The sequence below is a fragment of the Seriola aureovittata genome, chromosome 18 (genome assembly GCF_021018895.1).
Source record: "Seriola aureovittata isolate HTS-2021-v1 ecotype China chromosome 18, ASM2101889v1, whole genome shotgun sequence".
NCBI classification, from domain to species: Eukaryota; Metazoa; Chordata; class Actinopteri; order Carangiformes; family Carangidae; genus Seriola; species Seriola aureovittata.
This window is the reverse complement of record NC_079381.1, coordinates 13380913-13401608: the sequence shown is the minus strand read 5'-3', so window position 1 is coordinate 13401608 and position 20696 is coordinate 13380913. Positions and strand designations below refer to the sequence as shown.

Below are 20696 nucleotides of genomic sequence, written 5' to 3'. Positions count from 1 at the left end.
ACTTGCATTTGATTGACAATTAACTGGGGGCGATTTCACACTTGCTTAACCGACAAAACGCACTCACAGACCACTGTCTAGATGATAAGTTATGTACATTTGTGGCACACAAAAGCCATTCTTCAGTACAAGATGAATGTGTCATGCTTTCCTCCTCACACAGTACATTAACCCTGCACCCTCACTGGACAGCCCTGTGATCAAAGTCTGCCAAATTCCTTGGTGATGATTCCCCTTTTGGGTCCAATGTCAGGATCAGAGACTGGAGCAGAGACAGCATACTCAGTCAAACAAGCCATGTAACATTAATTTGCGATGCCAGATCTATTGCAAAGGCACACATGAATCCCTGTGTGTGCACAGACTGACCAAGACAAGGCACAGAGACAGCTGCCCTGTCACCCTGTGTCTAATATAGATAGACAGTGGGTGAAGAAACGATTGGACGCAGTGGGGCGTCCATTCAGCTCACGGGGGGGTTGAGAACATCAAGATGATGATGAACTCCGTTTGTACCCAGTTCACAGTGTAAACTTGTGTCTGTGGACAGGAGAAATACAGCCTGCTTGGGTTTCTGCAGAAACATATCAAATGAAAGGGCAATTCCAAAGGAGTTCAAGAACTGTATCTTCAAAATCTGCCTATAAAAATGATTTATGATTTTAAAGACAGACAGTGGTTGCATTTTCATGCACAACAATAAATTAAACTATAACATGATTTAAGAATATTAGCTTAGTTTAGCATAGCATACAGACTGGAAACAAGGGGGAATCAGCTAGAAACACACTCGCAGGGCATTTGATGAAATGTTAAAATGTTTGCAGAGAGGACAGTCTGACATTGTAACATGTCGTAGGGGAATTTATGCGATTAAAGGAGCTATTTGTGAGTTTTGCTTCTGCTACATAACTAGCATTAGCGTTAACAGCTGTTTATTTACCAGTTTTGTCAAAGGCTTCAGCCATTGTTACATTTACAAGGTTATAATACGCCCTCTGAGCGGCACTACTTCTTCAGGGCAGCCTGGATGTTACAGTGGCTCGGTATCGGACAATGACGAGACAGTCCGACCGAGGCGAGGCTAGCTGGTTAGCATGCTAACTTCAGTACAAGAAAAGAGATGACAGAAATAGAAACAAAACATTAGGGTTGTTTTCCACTGCTGGAGACAACTCTTGGTGAGTAAAGGAATGAAGTTTGATGCTGAACTTGCAATGTTTCTTCTAGACTAGTAAGTTAACATTTCTTAATGCTAATGTTGGCTGTGTAGCGATAAAATAACTCACAAATAGCTCCTTTAATGCTCTGTAAAATGGAAAGAGAATGATCAGTCGAATGGTCATACATTATCTAAATCTAAACACAAGACACAAGAATAAAAGGTCTCGACCGCTAAAGAAAATGGACAACATTCTTGTATCTCACCTGTTCCTTCTGCCTTGCTTTCAGATACGTACACTCAGTAGGCTTCACATGTAGTACACTTGACACACACTTTGAGTGTGTCATTCCAGACATGTTTACACAGACGTAGTTAGATCTCATAGTAGAAACCCTGTGGGCTTTGTCTTTGCCAGAGGATCCGCCAACCCCTCCTTACATCCCTACATCCCTCAATCCCCCCTTGTCCTTCTGAACCCTGGGGAAGGTTCAATTTTAGGGACTAAACTCCGGCTCGGCCCCTCAGGACTGTCTGTCTCCCTTTGCTGTATTTTGCTTGGTTTAGGTCAATTTACTGCCTGCAGTTATACTGTTACCAGTAGACTGTCAAGCCACCATGAGAATATTCCCACAACACACTCACATAGATGGTTTTCATGATCTGCAGCTTACACCGACACTGAAACCTAATAAAACAACACTGAGGAGAACCTAAATGAACGCTGCCAACTGGCCTTATTGACAAGACTATTAGCTTTACTCTGTTGTTGACGTTGGTTTGACGTGATGCCTCATCATCAGTCAGACTTGAACACCTTGGAACAGTCCCAACCAAGCCTAACCCAAGAAGCTGTAGTCAGGTCTGGGAACACAGCCGCCACCGGGCCCCGTCCGCGCGGAGACAGCGTCCAAAAAACTCTGCCTCCTCTCTGTCCGAGCCTGTCAGCGTGACCGAGGCCCTCCTGTCTGTGATTGATGACTGGAGTTCTGCATATTTCTGAAGCTGACACGTGCTGGCTCTGTTGGCTTGGAGTTGTCTCTGCTCTGTTTAGTTTACATTATTCTTATTATTTCTCTGACCAAGCCTGCTGTTGAGTGCATGCATGTGTGTGCGTGTGTACATGTGCGCACACAGGGAGGGGTTTTTCCATGCCCTCAGTTGTCCAGGTATGTGTAATGAAATCTTGAGTTCTGTTTTGAAAACCATGGGAGTTCCAGTCATTTTCACATTTGAGGTTTTTCTCTCAGCTCCCTTCTTCTCCCCTTCCCTCTCTCACCCACTCGTACTCCCATGGAACAGTCCACCCAAGGTTACTTACTGCTTAATTTGAAGCACTTTCAAAAAACTAAAATAAACACAGGTTTTAAAAGATGGGGAACACCCAGCATCTTGACCATTTTGTGTCCAGAAGCAGAAAACAGTTCTTAATTGTAGAAAAACTGTGTGTGTCTGTCTGTATGTTGAGGATAAATCAAGCATTTTCAGCTCAAACCCGAATCAGGAAACCAATAAAGCCACAAAATGTTGGCACTTGAGACAAAAGTCACTTATCTTGCAATTTTTTGCCAGAGAGAGTTTTGCACTAAAAGCCTGACTAGTCATTAATTAAACTTGATCTTTGAGAAAAGTAAAAGAGAACCAAGAGGGCCATTGCTCAAAGGCACAGTACGCAGGTGGAGAAAAGAACGAGCAGCTGTTCACTAACACAAATACAAGCACAATCATGCAAACACACATACGTGCACACACACACCTCATAAAATGTTAGGGAGTTAACTCTAAAACAGAGTTGTGCTTGTGATAAAGGGCTGTTTAAACCAACACACTACTCTATCTAAACCAACAGCTACTCTTGTATCCCTTTTTCCTCAAAGTGAGAGTACTGACGGTGAATATTCATCACCCTCTCCATACTGTGTCAGCACATGATAATGTGGTTGATGTGTGTTGACAAGCAGAGGACGGAGCTCATTCAGACAGACAGACATGAGCTCCACTCCAGTCTTTGTCTCTTATGTTGGTCTGATGCTGATTAAATGGACAGGCAAGTGTTACAGAGTATCTGCAATATAATTCCCTACATCTACGGGCCTGATACAAGCAACCGTGTTACTGAGTACGATGTAAACACCTCTGATAAACTGAACTATGTATATAAAATGTCATTGTGTTATGCGAGTTATCTGAGAGTCTACTGTGTTGAAGGCAGCTGACCATTCATTTCAGCTACGAACGATACGCTTTTGATAGACAAGCATTCACGTAGCAAAAAGGCCAAAGCAAACGAGAAAGCATTTCATCCACCTGAAACTTTCTCCTGATGCTTAAATCCTAATCTGTGTATTCTGGCATTGCCAACGTGCACTTGTATGTGGCCATTCATGTGTGACTGCAGCCCCACATGTGTGGCTACGTAGCTGTAATTAACAGCTGTGTCTGCTCTTGAGCACCTGCAATAACAATCCGGGCTGTGGCAGGTTAGTCGAGTGCTACTCTCTCTCTCTCTTTTTATTGTAATCCGATCCAGCCTCTCCTCTACGTAAAGCTCTCAGGGGCCAGACTCGGAAAGACAAAGAGAGGAGCCGATGTCTCCTCAGACTGGATTGAAACCTCACCTAAAGATGAAGGACACCGATGTGGCTAACTCGATTTGAAGAACAGAAAAAAATGTTCTGCATGTCTGCATCAAGTCAAGTTTGAGCTATTTCCAGAGTTGCCAATAGGGTGTCGACGACATGGCTGATATCAATCTGATTAGTCAGTTCAAAGTCTTCAAAAGCATTCAATCAAGCTGCTGAAAAAGTGTTTTTTCCCCACATGAGGCCAAACCCAACACAACCTTGGCTAATTCATTCAAGGAAGTCTGTAACTTTTCTTTCACTAATGTCATCAGGCCCCTAAACCACAAACAAAGCACATAATTAAAGAAACTTAATCACAATTACAAACACTGCTACCAAGGTGGGTCCTATTAGCCTGAATGTCAGTTACTATAACAGTGTATTTGTAGCTATAAAAGAGGTTGACGTGAGACACCTTATACAGCTCAAATGATCTCTGCAGAACTCTCCACAAGAACTGGTATAAAAAAATAAAGAGAAAAACCATTGGAAATGTCACTGGGGAAAAGTCTGGAAGATCATGACAACTGATGCCTAAACACGAACTGCTTCAACAAAGAACCACAGCTGTCACAAGCTGAAACGACCCACTGGGGACGTGACAGGCATACGCCGCAAATAGGGGTTGAAAACTACTGCAAACTGATGTCCAAGCTACAGCAACACGACTCACCTTTTGTTTGCAATAGTAATTTAGTTAATCCAACGTTAAAGTCCTTTTCATGAAGTGTTGACATGACTATGACACCTGTCACCTGTTTTGGCTGGCTCCCTAATCCTGCAACCGATGCCAAAACCTATCAGGGATTGCATTGTGATGTAGTGTTGCGTGTGAGTGTGTGTGTGTGTGTGTGTGTGTGTGTGTGTGTGTGTGTAGCTTGTTTCAAGATAAAGCATTGTGCTATTGAGAGCCACAATAGATGCTGAAAATACACTCTCTTAAACATCTGACACACTGTAGACAGATGACAAATATGTAACACTAATATCTCAGTAAGTGTGTTCCTGTTTATTATTCACTATTGCGAGGTTAAAGGTCATATTGTTTTTACTCGTCCACAGACACGTCCACACTCCATTCTGTCCTGCTTGCTCCAGGATGTGAGTGAGTCTTTAATTAACGGATTAGTGTTGATAAGAGATTTCACTCTCAGGGCGGACTCACCTGATATGATCTATGCAAACCCAGCTTCTTCTGTACCGTCACTGCCGCATCCTCCTCATCCTCCTGTATCCCGCGGGTTTGAAATGCAAAGCGCTGATGTCAGCACATTTCCATGCGGACGGCCTCACAGGTACGACTCTAAATGCTCTCTCTGCCCTCTCCTGAATCTATGGGGGAAAAAAAAAAAAAAAAAGTCACATATGAAACCCATTTCACCATCTGTCATCAGAAACACAGGGCTGAGCAACAGGAAAAACATGAACAAGAGAGAAATTGATTTCATCTGTTTCTCCATCTCCGCTCTCACAGCCTGAGTGGCACTCGCTGTCACTTGCCATTTCGCCGACGAGCATGACGCTCAATTGCAGAATCAGATACGGTGCAGAACGAGGTCTACAGTAGGACGGACACACTAAAAAAAAAATATGAACAAAGCTTTTGAGACTAGTCTGTTGAAAGATCAAACTGTCAGGGGAGATCTCGTTGATGTGTTTTGAGTGCGGTGAAACACAGAACCCCTTCTTTATACAGATATAAGGGATTAGGAACTTTAAAATTCCCAGAAAAGAAAGAAAGTGTCATAAAACATATTCCACTAACCCTGGGCCAATATTTTATCAGCGAAATAACACTGAGTCACAGCTGGGTACGGTGCTGAACACAGCGAGGAGTGTTGAATCTTGGACTTTCCCTCGCAGATGAAACAGGTGACTTATACTGTGATTCTGGGTGGTCCGGCTGACCTGTCTTTTCTTAATAAACCGCTAAGTTAGAGCATAATTATGGGTTGACATTCTGCCTGCTACCTGCTCGTCAAACGCGTGTATGTGTGTGTGTGTGTGTGTGTGTGTGTGTGTGAGAGAGAGAGAGAGAGAGAGAGAGTGAGAGACACTGTGTTTGCGACAGTGCACACTCTAACACTAGATGGGACCACCATTCTCAAAACGTGTACAAAGTTAAAGCGATCTTCCCATGCAGAAATAATATTTGCATAACTTTATTCTTTGACTCTGTGCAAGTCTCGTCGTTTTCACATCACACATGCTCACATGCATGCACGCACAACAAACACACACACACACACACACACACAGCTGTCTTTTATTTGCCAGGATCCAGACGCAGATACAGTGTGAACTTTAACACACAGATTCTTGACATTCTTTACGGGTGTGAGTTACTCTCCAACTCAAACTGGTGCTTGGCTTCGGCCCCTGCCAGCGGGTCACTGTCACAGAAGGAGCTGGAGCGAGAGCCTCTCGCACATATACAGGCTACTATTGTCCTCTCTGGCTACAGTAACTCTGATTTTCACGGCGCTGCGTTGCTTCGGCTCCTGACTGTACACTGCGGCTCTGTGTTGGAGCTGTGTCAGCATATTTTGCTGTTTATGATGGGTTTCTGTAGTGGCAAGTTCATTGCTTAATGTAAAAGGAATGCTAATTAAATGATGCAGCACGCCTGCTCACTGTTGAAATCAAGGGGGAAAAAATATACAGTTTGTCCATGGCCTCGCCAGAGACTAACAATGACTCTTTGTGCTCCCCTCCACTTAATACGTGTGCTAATATTTAAAAATGTCTCTATAGATTTGACAGCAATAAGGGGCTAAAATAATATAAAGAACAATGTCCAAATCTGTTATATAATTCAGTCAAAACTGTGGCATTATTAACTGCTTCATCTTCTATGCACATGAACAGACATTCACCAGCCCTGCGCTGCTATGATAAATCATTCAGGTGAAATTAAAGCTTCTGAGAGTTTCTAAAATTTACTACTCTCTATCAGATGTTGATCTCGTTCATTTCCGGCACTCGGGTCAGCAGACGGACCCTGCGTCTAGCCTGATACTTTAGTGGAGAAAAACAGGATTCTATTATAGTCAGTGTGGTTTATTTTACATGGCCATCCACAGGCTAAGCAGAAAGTCAATTAGCTCGCCACTTTGGAGGCAAATTGCTGCCGAGACGAAATTACAATCTCAAAACACACAAACAATCTCCCACACACACACACACACACACACACACACACACACACACACACACACACACTCAGGATCAGCCCTGCCAAATACTACATCTACTGCAGGAAAATCAACACTCAGTCTATCGTGATCAATACAGCTTTTAGGCTTTGGATTTCACTTTCTTCACAATATTATCGGTTCGGAGCATCAAGTAAGACCACTTCAAGTTACATTTGAGAGTTTACATGAATCGATACATCTCAACCAACAACCAAGAAAGTGCAGATAAACGTGTGATGTCAATCAATTTAGGAGAATAAAGTACGTCTAAAAGTTTTAAAAATAGACGATTCAGTCAAACAGAGATGCAGAGTGCTCGAGAGTTTGTCTCACCATCCAAACACGGGAGATCAGAAAGCATCCTGTCACCGTAGCCAGCCAGAGCTCCAGCACTCGTCTTTCTCTGGAAGAAAAAAAAAAAGTAGAGTTTTGTGAAGGAGCTCATGTGTCTGCCATCTATGACTGAAAGGGCTGAGACTAAATTTCAAGCTCAGTCATTTCCTTACTTTGACTTTTCACGCAATCATGCAAAGTAGTCCTTACCCTCTTCTGTTCTTCATCCTGTACCTCATTCTCCCTCTTTTTTTCTTCTGCCCCTCTCTCTCTATCTCTCTCTCTAATAACAGGATGTCGGCTTTCTCTCACATGGTTGCCGACCTTCCAGGCAAAGAGCAGATGCTGTTTGCAGCTTTTAAGTAAATCCCGTTGTTACCCACATTTGTCTCTTGTCAGTGACCATCGATGAAACAGTGAGCGCGGCATCTGTGCTTTGGTCTGGGCGCTGAATTAATTGTGAAAGAGCCGGCGGACCCTATTGGTAAAAGGGAGATTACTACTAAGTGGAACAAGATCAGCAACCTGTACTTCCTAGCTGATGGGAGCCAGACGAGGCAAAGGATAAAACTACCGGTGATCGTAATGACAGTCTATCTTGATTTCAAACTTAAACTGAAGATTTCTGGGGTGTGCGCCACAAAATGATCGTCTCTATCCATCATCCGGAGAGGGATGAGGCTGTCTGGAACAAATACAAGCACAGGCCTGCGTCCCAGGCAATATCTGTGTTGTTACAAAGAAAATAACGCTGTGCGATTGTGTCTTTCCTTTGGTATGTATCGGTGTGCATGCACGGGAGACAGACTACAGACTGTTAGTGCGTGGGAGGAACAGCAGCCACTGGCAGAAATCACTGTGAATGACAGCTGGAAAAGCCATACCTGTGGAAAGCCTTGATACGAGATGCTTCTCCATCAGTGTGTGTTCGTGTGTGTGTGTGTGTGTGTGTGTAGAAGAAAAGACATCATGAAAAAATATAATGTCTTAGCAGCTGCAAAAGAAATCAAGTAAAGTCTGTCTGCGACTGAATCTCTGACAGTTTGTCTCTGCAGTTCCACCTTTAGCTCTGTCTGACAGTCACTGTGCTCATATCACATGACAGACTGCTTAAAGCAGAAGTGTGAGGTGATAAACTCAAAACTTGAGTGTTATGTTTCTTCCGTCTTCAAACAGAAATCTAAAAAACATGAGTGTTCCTCAGTCTCACATCAGTCTCTGGTATCTTCACATTTTCTGACAAAAACCGCCCCCCCCACGTTCTCCGTCATTACCTGGCTACTCCCGAAATACTGCTCCCATTGAGCTTGTTAATATGCACCAAATATCTCTGCTCTGATTGGCTGGGCTTGCTTCCTGCAATTATACGGGAGGAAACTGAGGTGAGGGGTCACAGCTTGCTAAGTTTAGCCCTGTGGACAAACCCAGACTGAGGCCAGTATCTACCTAGATCATGAGTGTTTGCGCACGAGTTTTTGTGCATCCAAGAGTGCAGCTGTCCCTGTGAGGAGCTGGTGTCCTCATTTCAACAGGTTTGTGCTGTTTGTGTTTGTCTGATTACATGTTTAAGGGCAGGCAACCACATGTGCTTAAAATACAATAATCCAGTAAATAATATATATACACATGTACGGCTATTTTATGTCAGTTGAGAGTTTCATAATCTTTCTGCAGCCACATTTCCATCAAGCTTACATCATTTTGAAATGTGTGATGTCTCATCATCCTTCACTTTTCCATTTGTGCTGGTTTCATGGATAGAAGTCCATTAACCCATCCACAAGTGAACACACTGATTCTGATTCATATGTGAACACTCTGCGTGCTGTTAAGTATAAAATTTTAATCCCTCTAGATTACTGTTAGTCAGCATGACACTGCATAAAGAGATCTGTGAGGACTCCACATCACAGCCATTTTTAACGAACAGGCCTGCCATCACACTGCTGCCACGACTGGGCCTTACAAGATGAATGCTGGTACATTTCACACACACGCACACACACACACACACACACACACACACACACACACTCACACACTCACATACTGTGTAAGCCATCAGTGCCAGAAAGTCAGACAAGCTGAAACACTTGAAGCTTGAGTCTGTGGTAGACCACAAAACACCGCCTTGCCATGCACGCTCACTTGACATGCCATCCTCATCGTGTAAGACTAATGACGGGCGTTCCTCCTGCCAGGAGCACAGCCAGGGCAAGGTCTGGGTGGTGGTGGGTGGTGGTGGATGGTGGGTGCTGGTTTGATCGCTCTCTGTGTGTCTAATATTACCCAATAAACGCTCACTCAGCTCTGCCTCAATGAGCCTCTGTGTCCTGCAGCGGGTTTCACGGCTTGATGGTGCATTCAAAGACAACACCACAGACCGTGCATGAGGTGCAGCAGGTTGAGCACGGCCGCTGAGATGCTGATGTAAACATCAGGACTTTAGTCGTGTCACAGACATCAGCTCTGGTTCACTGACTTGCTCGGTGATCAACTGCAGAGCACAGACAGGTTTTGTGTAATGCGTTCAACAGTTAAATGTTGCCATTGACCCAATGCCACTATACACCGACTGGCAATGGCGTCTTTAGCTCGCTGCCAGACATTAACACGCATGTACAGGGCGTCAAAGCAGTACACTTCATTCCATTTTTTTCCTGCACTGTATTTAACGCTACACTGACTGAGCACAACAATCATATTATATAAATCTGAGCTTCAAAGTTCAATCTCACTACAAGGTCCATTTGGTAGCTTTCGCACATATCACTTGGTCTTTATCAGCATTTTTATCTCATAATTCAACTTTTAAGTTATCACATGATGAGATTTCCTGATGGTCACTAATAAAAAAAAACTCTATGAAAAGTGTCTAAAATGCACTTGGTGATGAAGATTATGTCATGTATACGAAATATCCCAAACAAGCAACTGAATGCAGTAAAAGATACAGAGGAATAAAATAAAGCACACCTGCACCTTTAATCACCCATTTGTCAACACAGGTACCCCATGTCATATGTCATATCGTATGTTATTGACGGAGGTTACTTGTTCATCTACACCTGCAATGCAATCCTTGTGGAAAATAAATAAAAACAACGATCACATAACAGCAATCTTGACATTAAAATGACTAATATATTAATGGATAAGTTCATAACAAACAAGACACTAAGAATTCAGCAACATATTTTGAATTTACCTTCATCACTTTAACTATTACTGTCAATAATGCTCAATCAAAGCACAGTCAGTTAATTAAAACGTCTATAAACTCAACCCCATCTTATATTAAAGCAATTCTGGGAGCGATACTCTCCCCCTCAGACCAGGCATTAAGATGCACTGAGTGGCGATCATGGCACCAACCACTGATAAGCATCACCATCACCATCACCATCATCATCACCATCATCATCACAGCAGTTACTGTCGGGGGTCCCGCTGATCGCCCTGCAGCTGCCGCCAGTATCAAAACTCAAGCTCAGGCAGCTAAATAAGCACTTGAGCTGAATTCTGGCGAACAGCAGCGCGGAAAACAAATCGCAGATCCCCTCCGCTTTCACAGAGGAGCTTGATAATCACAACCGCAAGACCACCGCTGCAGATCCGACACACAGCGAGGTTTCAGTTTGTTAAGCCAAAGTAAACTTACCGTTTTTCCTCACGCTTTAAACCCGCATGATTCCAAGTTTGTCTTGATTTGAACAACCACTGCGCCGTTTATTTGCATGTGTCCTTCTGTCTTCTGGCAGAGTTTTCCAAGTGTTCCACGGCTGTTTTTTTTTTTTTTTTTTTTTTTTTTTTGAGGCTGGTTAAATGTCGAGTCGTCCTGCGCACAGCTCCCACATCCGACGTCTTGGAGAAGTGCACATCAGTACGCTCAGCTCATCTCTTGCTGTAGGTACATTTCCTTACAATAACACACTCCTGTTGTCTGTCATTCTTGAATTATGTGACTGTGTATATCCACAACAGAATTGTTATTAGTTATTAGATAGGAAAGAATGCACCAAGTGTCTCTGCGCCTGGTGAGCGCTGTTTCTCCTGTCCCTATGGAGATGTGTACTCCCCCCCCCCCTCCTCTTACTGCAGGTGAAGTGTATGAGGCAGCTCATGCTGGTGCCTGTCTGCCTTCCTGTCTGAATAATTACTGTCACAACTACAGATTTATAAATCTATAATACACATAGGAGCCATGATGCATCATTTCTTTCTGTGCATTGACAAACACATAAAAAAAAGGACATTTGCACAAGCAGGGTATTTGCAGGAGAAGAAGAATTCCTTTTGAATGTTCCAGTCCAAGGTCAGCCACATTAACTGGGATAAGACAGTGTTAAAGAGCTACAACATAAGACATACTCGAGAGCTTTGACATTGTTGAACCCTTTTATTTGAAATGAAAGTAAGAAGAGAAGTGCTTATTTATCCACAGTGTTCACTGAGAAAATATCCATTACACAAATACAAATACATGTTTTTTTTGTTTTTTTTCTATGCATAGAAATTGTGCAAGACAAAGCTCACAGCAGCTTCTGGAAGTATATATTAAAATAGTTTTGTGTTAATTGACTGAAATCTACCAAACATCATGCATTTTCATGTCAGGAACTAGTTAAATGAAGTAAATTTTCGTGAGGGTATTCACTACAAGCATGCTCACTAACCATTTTGTTCCTGAATTACAGGCATTGAAAAATATACATAAACAGCAGAGCATCACTACTTGATCTGTCTTGTCATCGCAGAGCCCTTTCAAAATACTCCTGGACTGAACTCATTTTCATGCGTTAACTATAAAGCAGGGCCAGCAGTGTCAGATTTACACACTGCTATGCATGTTACTACTGATTTGTGCTTTCATTTACTGGGAGTGATTAAATACAGCATTACTTTAAAACAATAAAAAAATAATAATAAAATTTCCCATTTTTTTTCTGAAGGCCAGATACCCATAAGTCTTTTTGACTTGAATGGTCCCTGCTTACAAATAAATATATTTTTTTCCCCTTAAATAATTCTAATTTCTAAACCTTGCACTCACTTTAGTAACACATGGCATAGCTTAACTCGTCATCATTTTTTTTTTCCAAACATGTGACCCCTGAGGGGCTCAGTAGGTCATTGCAGTAAACTACATGTAATGTATCCTATTCTGTGTTAAACAAAAATGCCTATCGAGAGCTTAACACACCACCGCACAAATAAAAAGCCCAGCTAAAACTCATGTATTAAAATCCACTTGCACAGATATAGAACTGGCAGAGGGGGGCTAACAGTGTATTCAAATGTACTCCTGCTATTCATCCAAAAAAAAACAAAAAAACACTGAAATGAAATAACCAATGAGAATGGTGAATTAAAATACTAGCGTAAAAATAAAGCTTACAGTGGAACATCTGACCAAAAGTTATTCTAACAGATAAATCAGATCAGTTTTACCATCTGACTGAAATATAGATCGCTGTAAACTGACACCGTTACCCTCTCCCGTCTGATTCACAGAGGCAGGTCAGATGTTGACAGTGTGGGCATGTTTCTTGCACAAAGGCTTGTCTTTTTTGGAGAAGAATGCCTGACCCTCCAGACTAGCAGAGCAGACCTGTGGAGAGAGCAGCGTTGTTATTCACACAATATTCTCAACATTCTCTCATTTTTGAATCCAACCCTTGTCGTTGCTGGGAGTGAAGTCGTCCCCCTGACCTACCGCGCACACAAAGCAGGTGTCATGCCAGGTGAATCCTAGAGCGTCCAGGAACTTGTCCCCTGCCTCGATGGGGAAGTCACACCCGTGGCAGTTGGTCCCAAACAGGTTGTAGTAGTCTGAGTAAATAGTGCATTGACAACATCTTAGTCTATTTGCATATAAGGTTGTCATTACAAGATCTTATTTGGGCTTCCTGCTGTACCTTTTTCACAGTATGGCCGTCCATCCTCCATGTGAAACATGCTGCCTCTGATTGGCTGCTGGCAGGCAGTACAGACGAAACAGGACACATGCCAGGTCTGTTTCAGGGCATTCATGACTTCCTGCAGAGAAAATATAAAATAACAAATGAGGAACAGCTCTTAATATCATAGTCCTAATGTGATCAAAGTTTTTTTTAAATAGTGAGGACAGTAAACATTGTTTTTGTGAATGAAACAGACTCAAACCTTTAAGGTTACCATTAAGGATCATATTGTTTTCTTATCCTGTAGATGTAGTTGGATTAAGAATATCATTTTATATCTAAATCCCAGTTCTTGTTTGAACGAGAACATCCACCCAGACCTTACTAACATATAAGGTACAAAAGATAATATACATGGGTTGCATTTGTTTTAATAGTTAAATTAAAACATGAATCTGCAGTGTGTCCAATGGATGAATCAGTCAGTCTCTGCTTTACGTCTTTAAATGATGACAGCGACTGATAAGTACAAGTAGACTGAACCAAAGAACGATAACCTTTCAGTTTTACAACTCACCCCCAGAATCTTCTGGTTGCAGCGGGAGCAGGTGGGAGCGAAGAACTGCTCATAGCAGCGTTCGCAGTACACCTGGCCCTTCTCCTCCACAAATCCACGGTCTGCCAGGGAGGAGTGGCAGTGAGCACAGTTGAATTCCTCAGGGTGCCATGACATGCCCATGGCCACAAGGAATGGGCCCCTGGTGAAAAGAAGTGAGGGGCAGAGGATTCCAGGAAAATTACTCAAATATATAAATAATTAATAATAAAAAAAACATCTGACCACTAGATTTAAACTTTTAGACAATGAATCTGCGCAGTGCAAGTAGAATTTATTGTTTATTATTTTATTGTTCTGAAGTTCATATTGTAAATGCATTTTTTTTTTTTTTTGCTAGTTACCTGATGACAGTGTTGCACTTGTTGCACATCGGGGTGCGTGTACCGGCTGGGATGTGCTCAGCCCGCTGAACCACAGAGTTGAGGTCCTCTGGATGTGGCTGTGGGGTGGGGCGGTCCGGACCTTTGGGAGCAGGATTGGTGACTTTGCCAAATGAAGGAGCTACCCCACCCTTAGGAAAACCTAAGTCAGCAGGGAAAATAATGTGTCATTGTTCAAATGGAAAAATACCTGGCCCAGCGTGAATGTATGAGATAAAGCATTAAACAAAACGTATTGTCCCGAACTAAAAATAGAGCAAACAATCAAACAAACCATCAATACACTTTCTTGTCATAAGAATTGTAGTTTTCTTCCACGAATACACGACTTTCTCCACTCATTTCTTAGCATCACTGGACCAGAACATATGTGCACATTTTAGGTGTGTGTAGCCAGATAATGAATGGGAATGATTTGATGATCTTTAACCTCCATGCCCAAAGCATGAGACAGCTGGGCTGGACAGAGCCACCCCACCCTCCACGGACAAGGGATTGATTTTTCCCTCTGAGGGAAACAACACATTCCCATAGTCAGAGCAGACACCTGGAAAAATAATCCCCCTCTAGGATGCACAGTTTTTCCTTCTCTTCTTTTTCGCATTCAGGACGGAGGTCAGTGCCGGCCACCCTCAGAAGGAGTGCTCGGGGGGTTGCGGGGATTGGGGACAGAGACTCTATTGAAATACAGCACCATTATCAAAGACTTGGGAGGTCAAAGGACAAGTGCTCCCGAAATTTCCTCGTAACAGTGAACAAACGAACTGAATAAACAGAACGGGGAGCTAGCAGGGAAGAGAGAAACGGTGAGAGTGTGTTTAATAAGAAGAAAGAAGTTGGGTCGGAGAGAGACATGGCCTCGAAATAGTGATAAAAATGTGATTCTCTGAGATATTTTGCTGGTTGATAATTATTGTCCAAAATAATGTTTCTGTTATGGTTCATTTGATGGCCTGCTCTTGATATAAATACACTTGACAGCTGCTTCCTGTGAAAACATCAAACGTGATTATCCCTAAAATTTGCAGTGTCTCTCACGCCCGACCAGGGCCATAGTTACCACTGAGAACACTGAGCTGATGTCCTTGGTATATTTGGGGGACTTATAACCCTGGGGGTAGTTTACAATCGAAAACTTACAGATGGTTGGCACTTCATAGACAGATTCCAATCATCTTACACTCAATATGTTTAGATACGACTACGTCTAGTTCATCAAAATAATGAAAAAAGGATTCCTTATTTCCTCACCAGAGCTATTAGTGTCAGTATGGAGGGAAATAACATAACGTACAGAAAATAGAATCAACAGGCAACTGAAAAATATGGCTATGTGCCCTTCCCAAACTTATATGAAAAAATGTGTTAGTAGAGTGCGGTGTTTGTTTCACTGTCATAGTCAAATAATGAAAGTGACTAGAGTACAAAATAACAAAAAGCATCTGTATTATGTAGCTAAAAAAGTTAGTTCAGAAGAGAAAAGACTGTTCAGGAAAAGAAATGCAAATGATGCAATTTACTCCTCAGATATTAAACAGATCTTTTTATAGTATGTATAACATTTAAATGTGATTGTACCATCTTTCTTTTTCTTTTTTTTTTCAATGAAATGTACAGCCTAAACATTATGCTAATTTCCATCTTTAGAAGGTGCCAGCAGTTAAACTGCAGAAATGATTTAGTTATGTAAATAAAATGAGAAGGTCACATTTCACATACCACATATCCCAGCCCCATTCCACATGGTCACTATGAGATACGTGCTTGTTTACTCGAACTCAAGTATGTGTTAATCTGATGAATAACACAGCCAACAGAGAACTAACTGTGGCTTCTCCTACCCTCTCCCTGTGGCACCTTTCAACAGCCATTTCTTAAAAAGGCCTCTGGAGAACTACGTTAGGGCACATAGTGTATCTGTTCATGTATGAGTGCATACTTGTGTCTTAGTATTGCTAATAATGACCCCTGACTGATGCCTTTCAGTGAATATTTATCCTGACCACCTCGGGGTCTCGTGGCAGGGATTTGTGTATTTTAACAGCAGCCTTCACACAAAATAAAATACATAATTCTCAATTTCACAATCTATTTCACTAAGGCGATCTCGGGAAAAGCTAATAATCTGAGCTCATTAACGGAATACCTCAGGTTTTTATAGAGCTCATAATCTTAAATGGCTTAGTGTCAGGTATTAAACCTGCAATAAACATTACAGCTGAGCAGCAGTGATTTTGAAGAATGGAGCTGCCCTCTATAGGCTGAAATAAGCGACTACACATACTTTTACATTCCTAGCAGAAGCAGAACCACAGTCATTCAAGTGGCAGTAAATAACAGACATTGGTAAGGATTTCTGCACAGCATATGATACCGTACCTGGTGGACCTCCAGGCTGGAAGGAGGGCTTGGTCTGCGCTACAGGGCTCTTGAATGTGGAAGCGGGGACAACGTTGCCATTCCTGGGTGCTGCTGCAGATTTGGAATATGTTTTCGCTGCAGGCGACGTGTACATAATGGGAGTGGCTTTGTCAACTGCCTCACTACGAAACAGATACACACACATCATATAAACCGTAACTCACAACAACAGACTCACACATATAAATAAGACAGAAATCTTTGAGTGGAACTGTGTCTCCTGTACAGACTACTGCTTAGTGTGACCTGGTCAATCTGCAGGTCCTTCTAAACATTACAATCAGTGAGTTGGAGTCTCAGTGACACATGTAAACAATCAAGACAATTATAGGGGCACTTTGTAATAAGCCTATATACTCCTGCTCACTGTCCATAGGGGTTTTTTTTTAACTACTGACATAAGGGAACAATTACAGGTGGTGAAGCCATAGTATCTACTGTACATGCAGCTCATCCTCCAACACTACCCTTCATTTGATCATTCAGCAGGAGGAGATAGCCAGGGGTGTAATCTTAAAAAAGTGGTTATTGCTTTTAATCTCCTGACACAGCAGAGACAGAGACACTCCGATGCAGTGGGGGTGTCTTTTCCCGTGGCAGTACAAAAATGTTAAGTGCCGCAGTATATTTTAGGAGAAAATGAGAAGTGCTAGTCTTTCTGGTCACCACCCCTTATAAAATTTCACAGCTTTTCATTTCCAGTTGACAATCTCCTGTAGGCGGCCAAGTGTCCAAGCAAAATGAAGGCTAAAAACTGATGTATTGTTGCGTATATTTCTCAACTAGTGAAGATTTAACACTATAACAGTTCAGTACATTTAAGCTGCTTCTCAAACAATACTATATTTGATTGAATCATAAATCATTTTTTGGCCTTTTCTTGCTGCCTAGATTGACCAGCTGAGCAAAAGATTTGCACCAACAGATTGTAACCTTTCATGTTTCAGCTACAGGTCACTGCGTATTTCTGACAACAAATCCTACATTCTCTCAGCCACAGATTTGACACAGTCTGTCAGTTTATACAATATCATCAACTCGTAGTACTTTAGTGTCTGTGACCTGTCTACAATCAAAATTATGAGAAATCTTGGTGAGAAATTCATTGTGTCTTTAAATGTAGCACTTTGCCTACATGTTTACGGCTTTGAATGATGTGTAACAAAACCAGTTATAATACTCTGATTTACGTGACAATCAGAAACTTGCAATGACAACAGTAACAGCTGGTCGGCTACAAGACAGCACACTGGAAGGAAACACACTGGTCCATATGGCTGGATAATAATATAACTTGGAACATCCAATGCCTGGAGTACTGCTGCCTAAAATGGAACTGATTCACATTTCATTGTACATGGAATAATATAATACATATATAATAATAATCTGTTAATGGAAACAGACATTTTTAACCTTCTACGCCTCGTACACAACTAATTCCTTCACATCATAAGCCTTCAGCTACTGGAAATTCCTAATACACACGTTGACCGTTTTCTGCCAGAGAAGAAGATAAAAAAGGAATGAAAGATTAAGAGATAGGCAACAGCAGTAAGGGAAAAAAATTTATTGTGGTAAAAGCTGACAGATCAAACAGCTTCTGTTAGTATAGACAACAGGCAAAAAAGATACAAACATGCAGAGAAAAACAAAGTATAAGAAAGTATAGAAGTACAGAAAGTGTGCAGAGCAAAGTGGAGGCTTGGACATAAACAATATGCTAAAGAAAAGTACACATGTACTGTACACTATAATATGATGCAATGTTGCATTTCCAAGTACTTATGTTAACTTGCATGCGTGCATTTAATTTACATTTTGAAATATAATTACATATACTTTAGAACAATTTTTACAACAGGGTTTGTTAGCTGGTCATTCACATTTTTCTCATTGTATTAAACCTTTGGCAGTTGACATTTCATACCTGCTGTGCCAAATGAAGAGTGTAACTATGTTGCTATGCAAAAAGAGGCAATATGAATTTTAATAATGGTCAAAATAAAATAAATAAAATACGAAAACAAAACAAAGCGCACTTTTGTCTACTGTACATTTAGTGCTCGTGCTGAAACGTCATGATGCCAATCTCTCAGCTTGTTGTACATGTGTCCTACAGCTTCTGGGTCCAACTTGTTTGCTCTGATTTTTCCCCATAAAGAGAAGATCAGAGGAGAAAAAGGGAAAAAGGAAAGTTGGAAGGTTAATGTAGGAGAATAAAAGTAAAAGTTAACACAAGAGGAAACACAGGGATAAATGAAGGAAAAATAGCAAGTCACAGAAAACGCAGAGTCAGATATAAATATAAAAAGATAGACTTTCCTTTTGCAGATGTGTTGAATTATAAACCAAGGCAGATGTGTAATATCTGTCTTCAGGAAAAGAACACTGAATAAAATCCCACTAACAGAAGGAGAACAGGAATCTCCTTCTGGCAGGGCTGCCATTACCCACAATACCACTTAATTAGCCACAGTTTCCAGTGAGTGACACACTGATTGGTTGGGGATCTGGTGTGGAGGGCAGACTGTGCTTACTGCTGAGTAAATCGACTTAAGACTGAGAAGAGCAGTAGCCGTTACAGCCTGTGCTGAGTCTACGGCTGTCTCCACTCAACCATCTTCCTCTGAGAGCTCGCAGTGCGGTCTCTACAAATTTAGTCTTAAATTGAGCGTGATGCTGAGCGACCATAAGATAAGGAAATCAGGACTTAACTCTGAATCACAGGCTAACAGACGTGATTACAGGAGGACTGTGAGGGCGGCCAATTCTGAATTTGAAACCTCTATAATCAAGAAATTATTAAAACTGTAACAACACCATTGCTAAAACAGATGCATTACGTATAACACTGAAAAAAAAAAAAAAGTATTCACAGACAGAGGAGAAAGGCAGACAGAGAGTGGATGACCACTCACAAACACACACACATATTTGATGTTGAAAACCACAAACTACTTACTTCTTTCCACTGTTCTCTGGAACTTGATCTGCAACAATGAAGGAAAAAAAAACACAATTGAAAACACAATTAATGGCAAGGGAGGATAAAGGCAGACACTCTTGTTAAAAACAATGCCGCTGCTGGTTGCTACTCTATCTCTGCTCTGACTTATTCTACCTTCATCTTGTCATCGTAAGAACTGAATGAGTGAAGCACATTGAATATACATCAAAATGTTCAAAGCACATCACATATTCCACAAAGGTCTGGTAACATCATTTGGCAAAAATAGAGAACGACACAGACAAATATCTCATCTTACTTTATTCTAATAAGTAAGTTACTGTAAATGTCACTGTGCATCAGTTGAATAGATCCACACACACACACACACACACACACACACACACACACACACACACACACACACACACACACACACACACACACACACACACACACACACACGCAATCCTTAGGGATGGAGGGAGACCCAAAACCACAGGCTTCTCATGTAACCATCAATGACTCTTACAGTCAACACAGTAATATGAAAAATAAATTAAATCAAACGGTGATGAAAGCTTTCTTTTATTATTTAGAAGAACTATGAAATCACTATAATCTACAGAGGGAATTGAGTTTTGATAAATGAAATATGATTATAGAACAGGGTAAGTAATAAAAGCCAGTTATAGAGAAAAAATGACCCTAAGATTGGCCGTCTTTGGATAATTACTCAGTGCTCCAGCCTATAGTGATTTAAAAGGGCCTTAAAAGAGCCTTACAATGCTCAGCCTGTTTCAGCACTTAAATAAACACCAGTAATAAGTCTCAACAGATTCTGCATCATCGACTTGTTTAAGGTCATGTGAGCACACTGAAGTCGGTACATACCATTTTCAGTGCCGGTGAGCTGGGCCAGGATACGGAAGGAGCGGGACTGGGAGGTGCCCGTTCGTGGATGCCAGTCCTCTGTGTCCTCAATCAGACGCTTCTTGCTGGTATCACTCACTGCGGTCGCGTGATTCTCGGGCTCTACAAAAGGTTTCCTGCAAAAATCAGATCAACCACGTTACAGACTCGGAAAGCAATTGTGTTTTAAACACA

At 41.6% G+C, this 20696-nt stretch overlaps 2 protein-coding genes across 3 annotated transcripts in view; both read right to left on the bottom strand.

Moving 5' to 3' along the window:
- The window catches only part of bmpr1bb (bone morphogenetic protein receptor, type IBb), a 68682-nt gene extending 57277 nt beyond the window's left edge, over positions 1-11405 (bottom strand). The window contains exons 1-3 of the mRNA XM_056402955.1: positions 10978-11405; positions 7317-7386; positions 4952-5118 (exon numbers count right to left, since the gene is read on the bottom strand). The gene's annotated coding sequence lies outside the window, so the exon portion shown is untranslated. The remainder of the gene's footprint in view (positions 1-4951; positions 5119-7316; positions 7387-10977) is intronic.
- A 290-nt stretch (positions 11406-11695) lies between these two features.
- Positions 11696-20696, bottom strand: part of pdlim5b (PDZ and LIM domain 5b) — a 38344-nt gene continuing 29343 nt past the window's right edge. For both annotated transcript variants that reach the window (XM_056402954.1, XM_056402952.1), the window contains exons 6-13: positions 20484-20638; positions 19605-19632; positions 16598-16761; positions 14180-14360; positions 13797-13977; positions 13235-13355; positions 13033-13148; positions 11696-12927 (exon numbers count right to left, since the gene is read on the bottom strand). In XM_056402954.1, coding sequence (XP_056258929.1) covers positions 12838-12927; positions 13033-13148; positions 13235-13355; positions 13797-13977; positions 14180-14360; positions 16598-16761; positions 19605-19632; positions 20484-20638 — 1036 coding nt within the window. In that variant the 3' untranslated portion in view covers positions 11696-12837. The remainder of the gene's footprint in view (positions 12928-13032; positions 13149-13234; positions 13356-13796; positions 13978-14179; positions 14361-16597; positions 16762-19604; positions 19633-20483; positions 20639-20696) is intronic.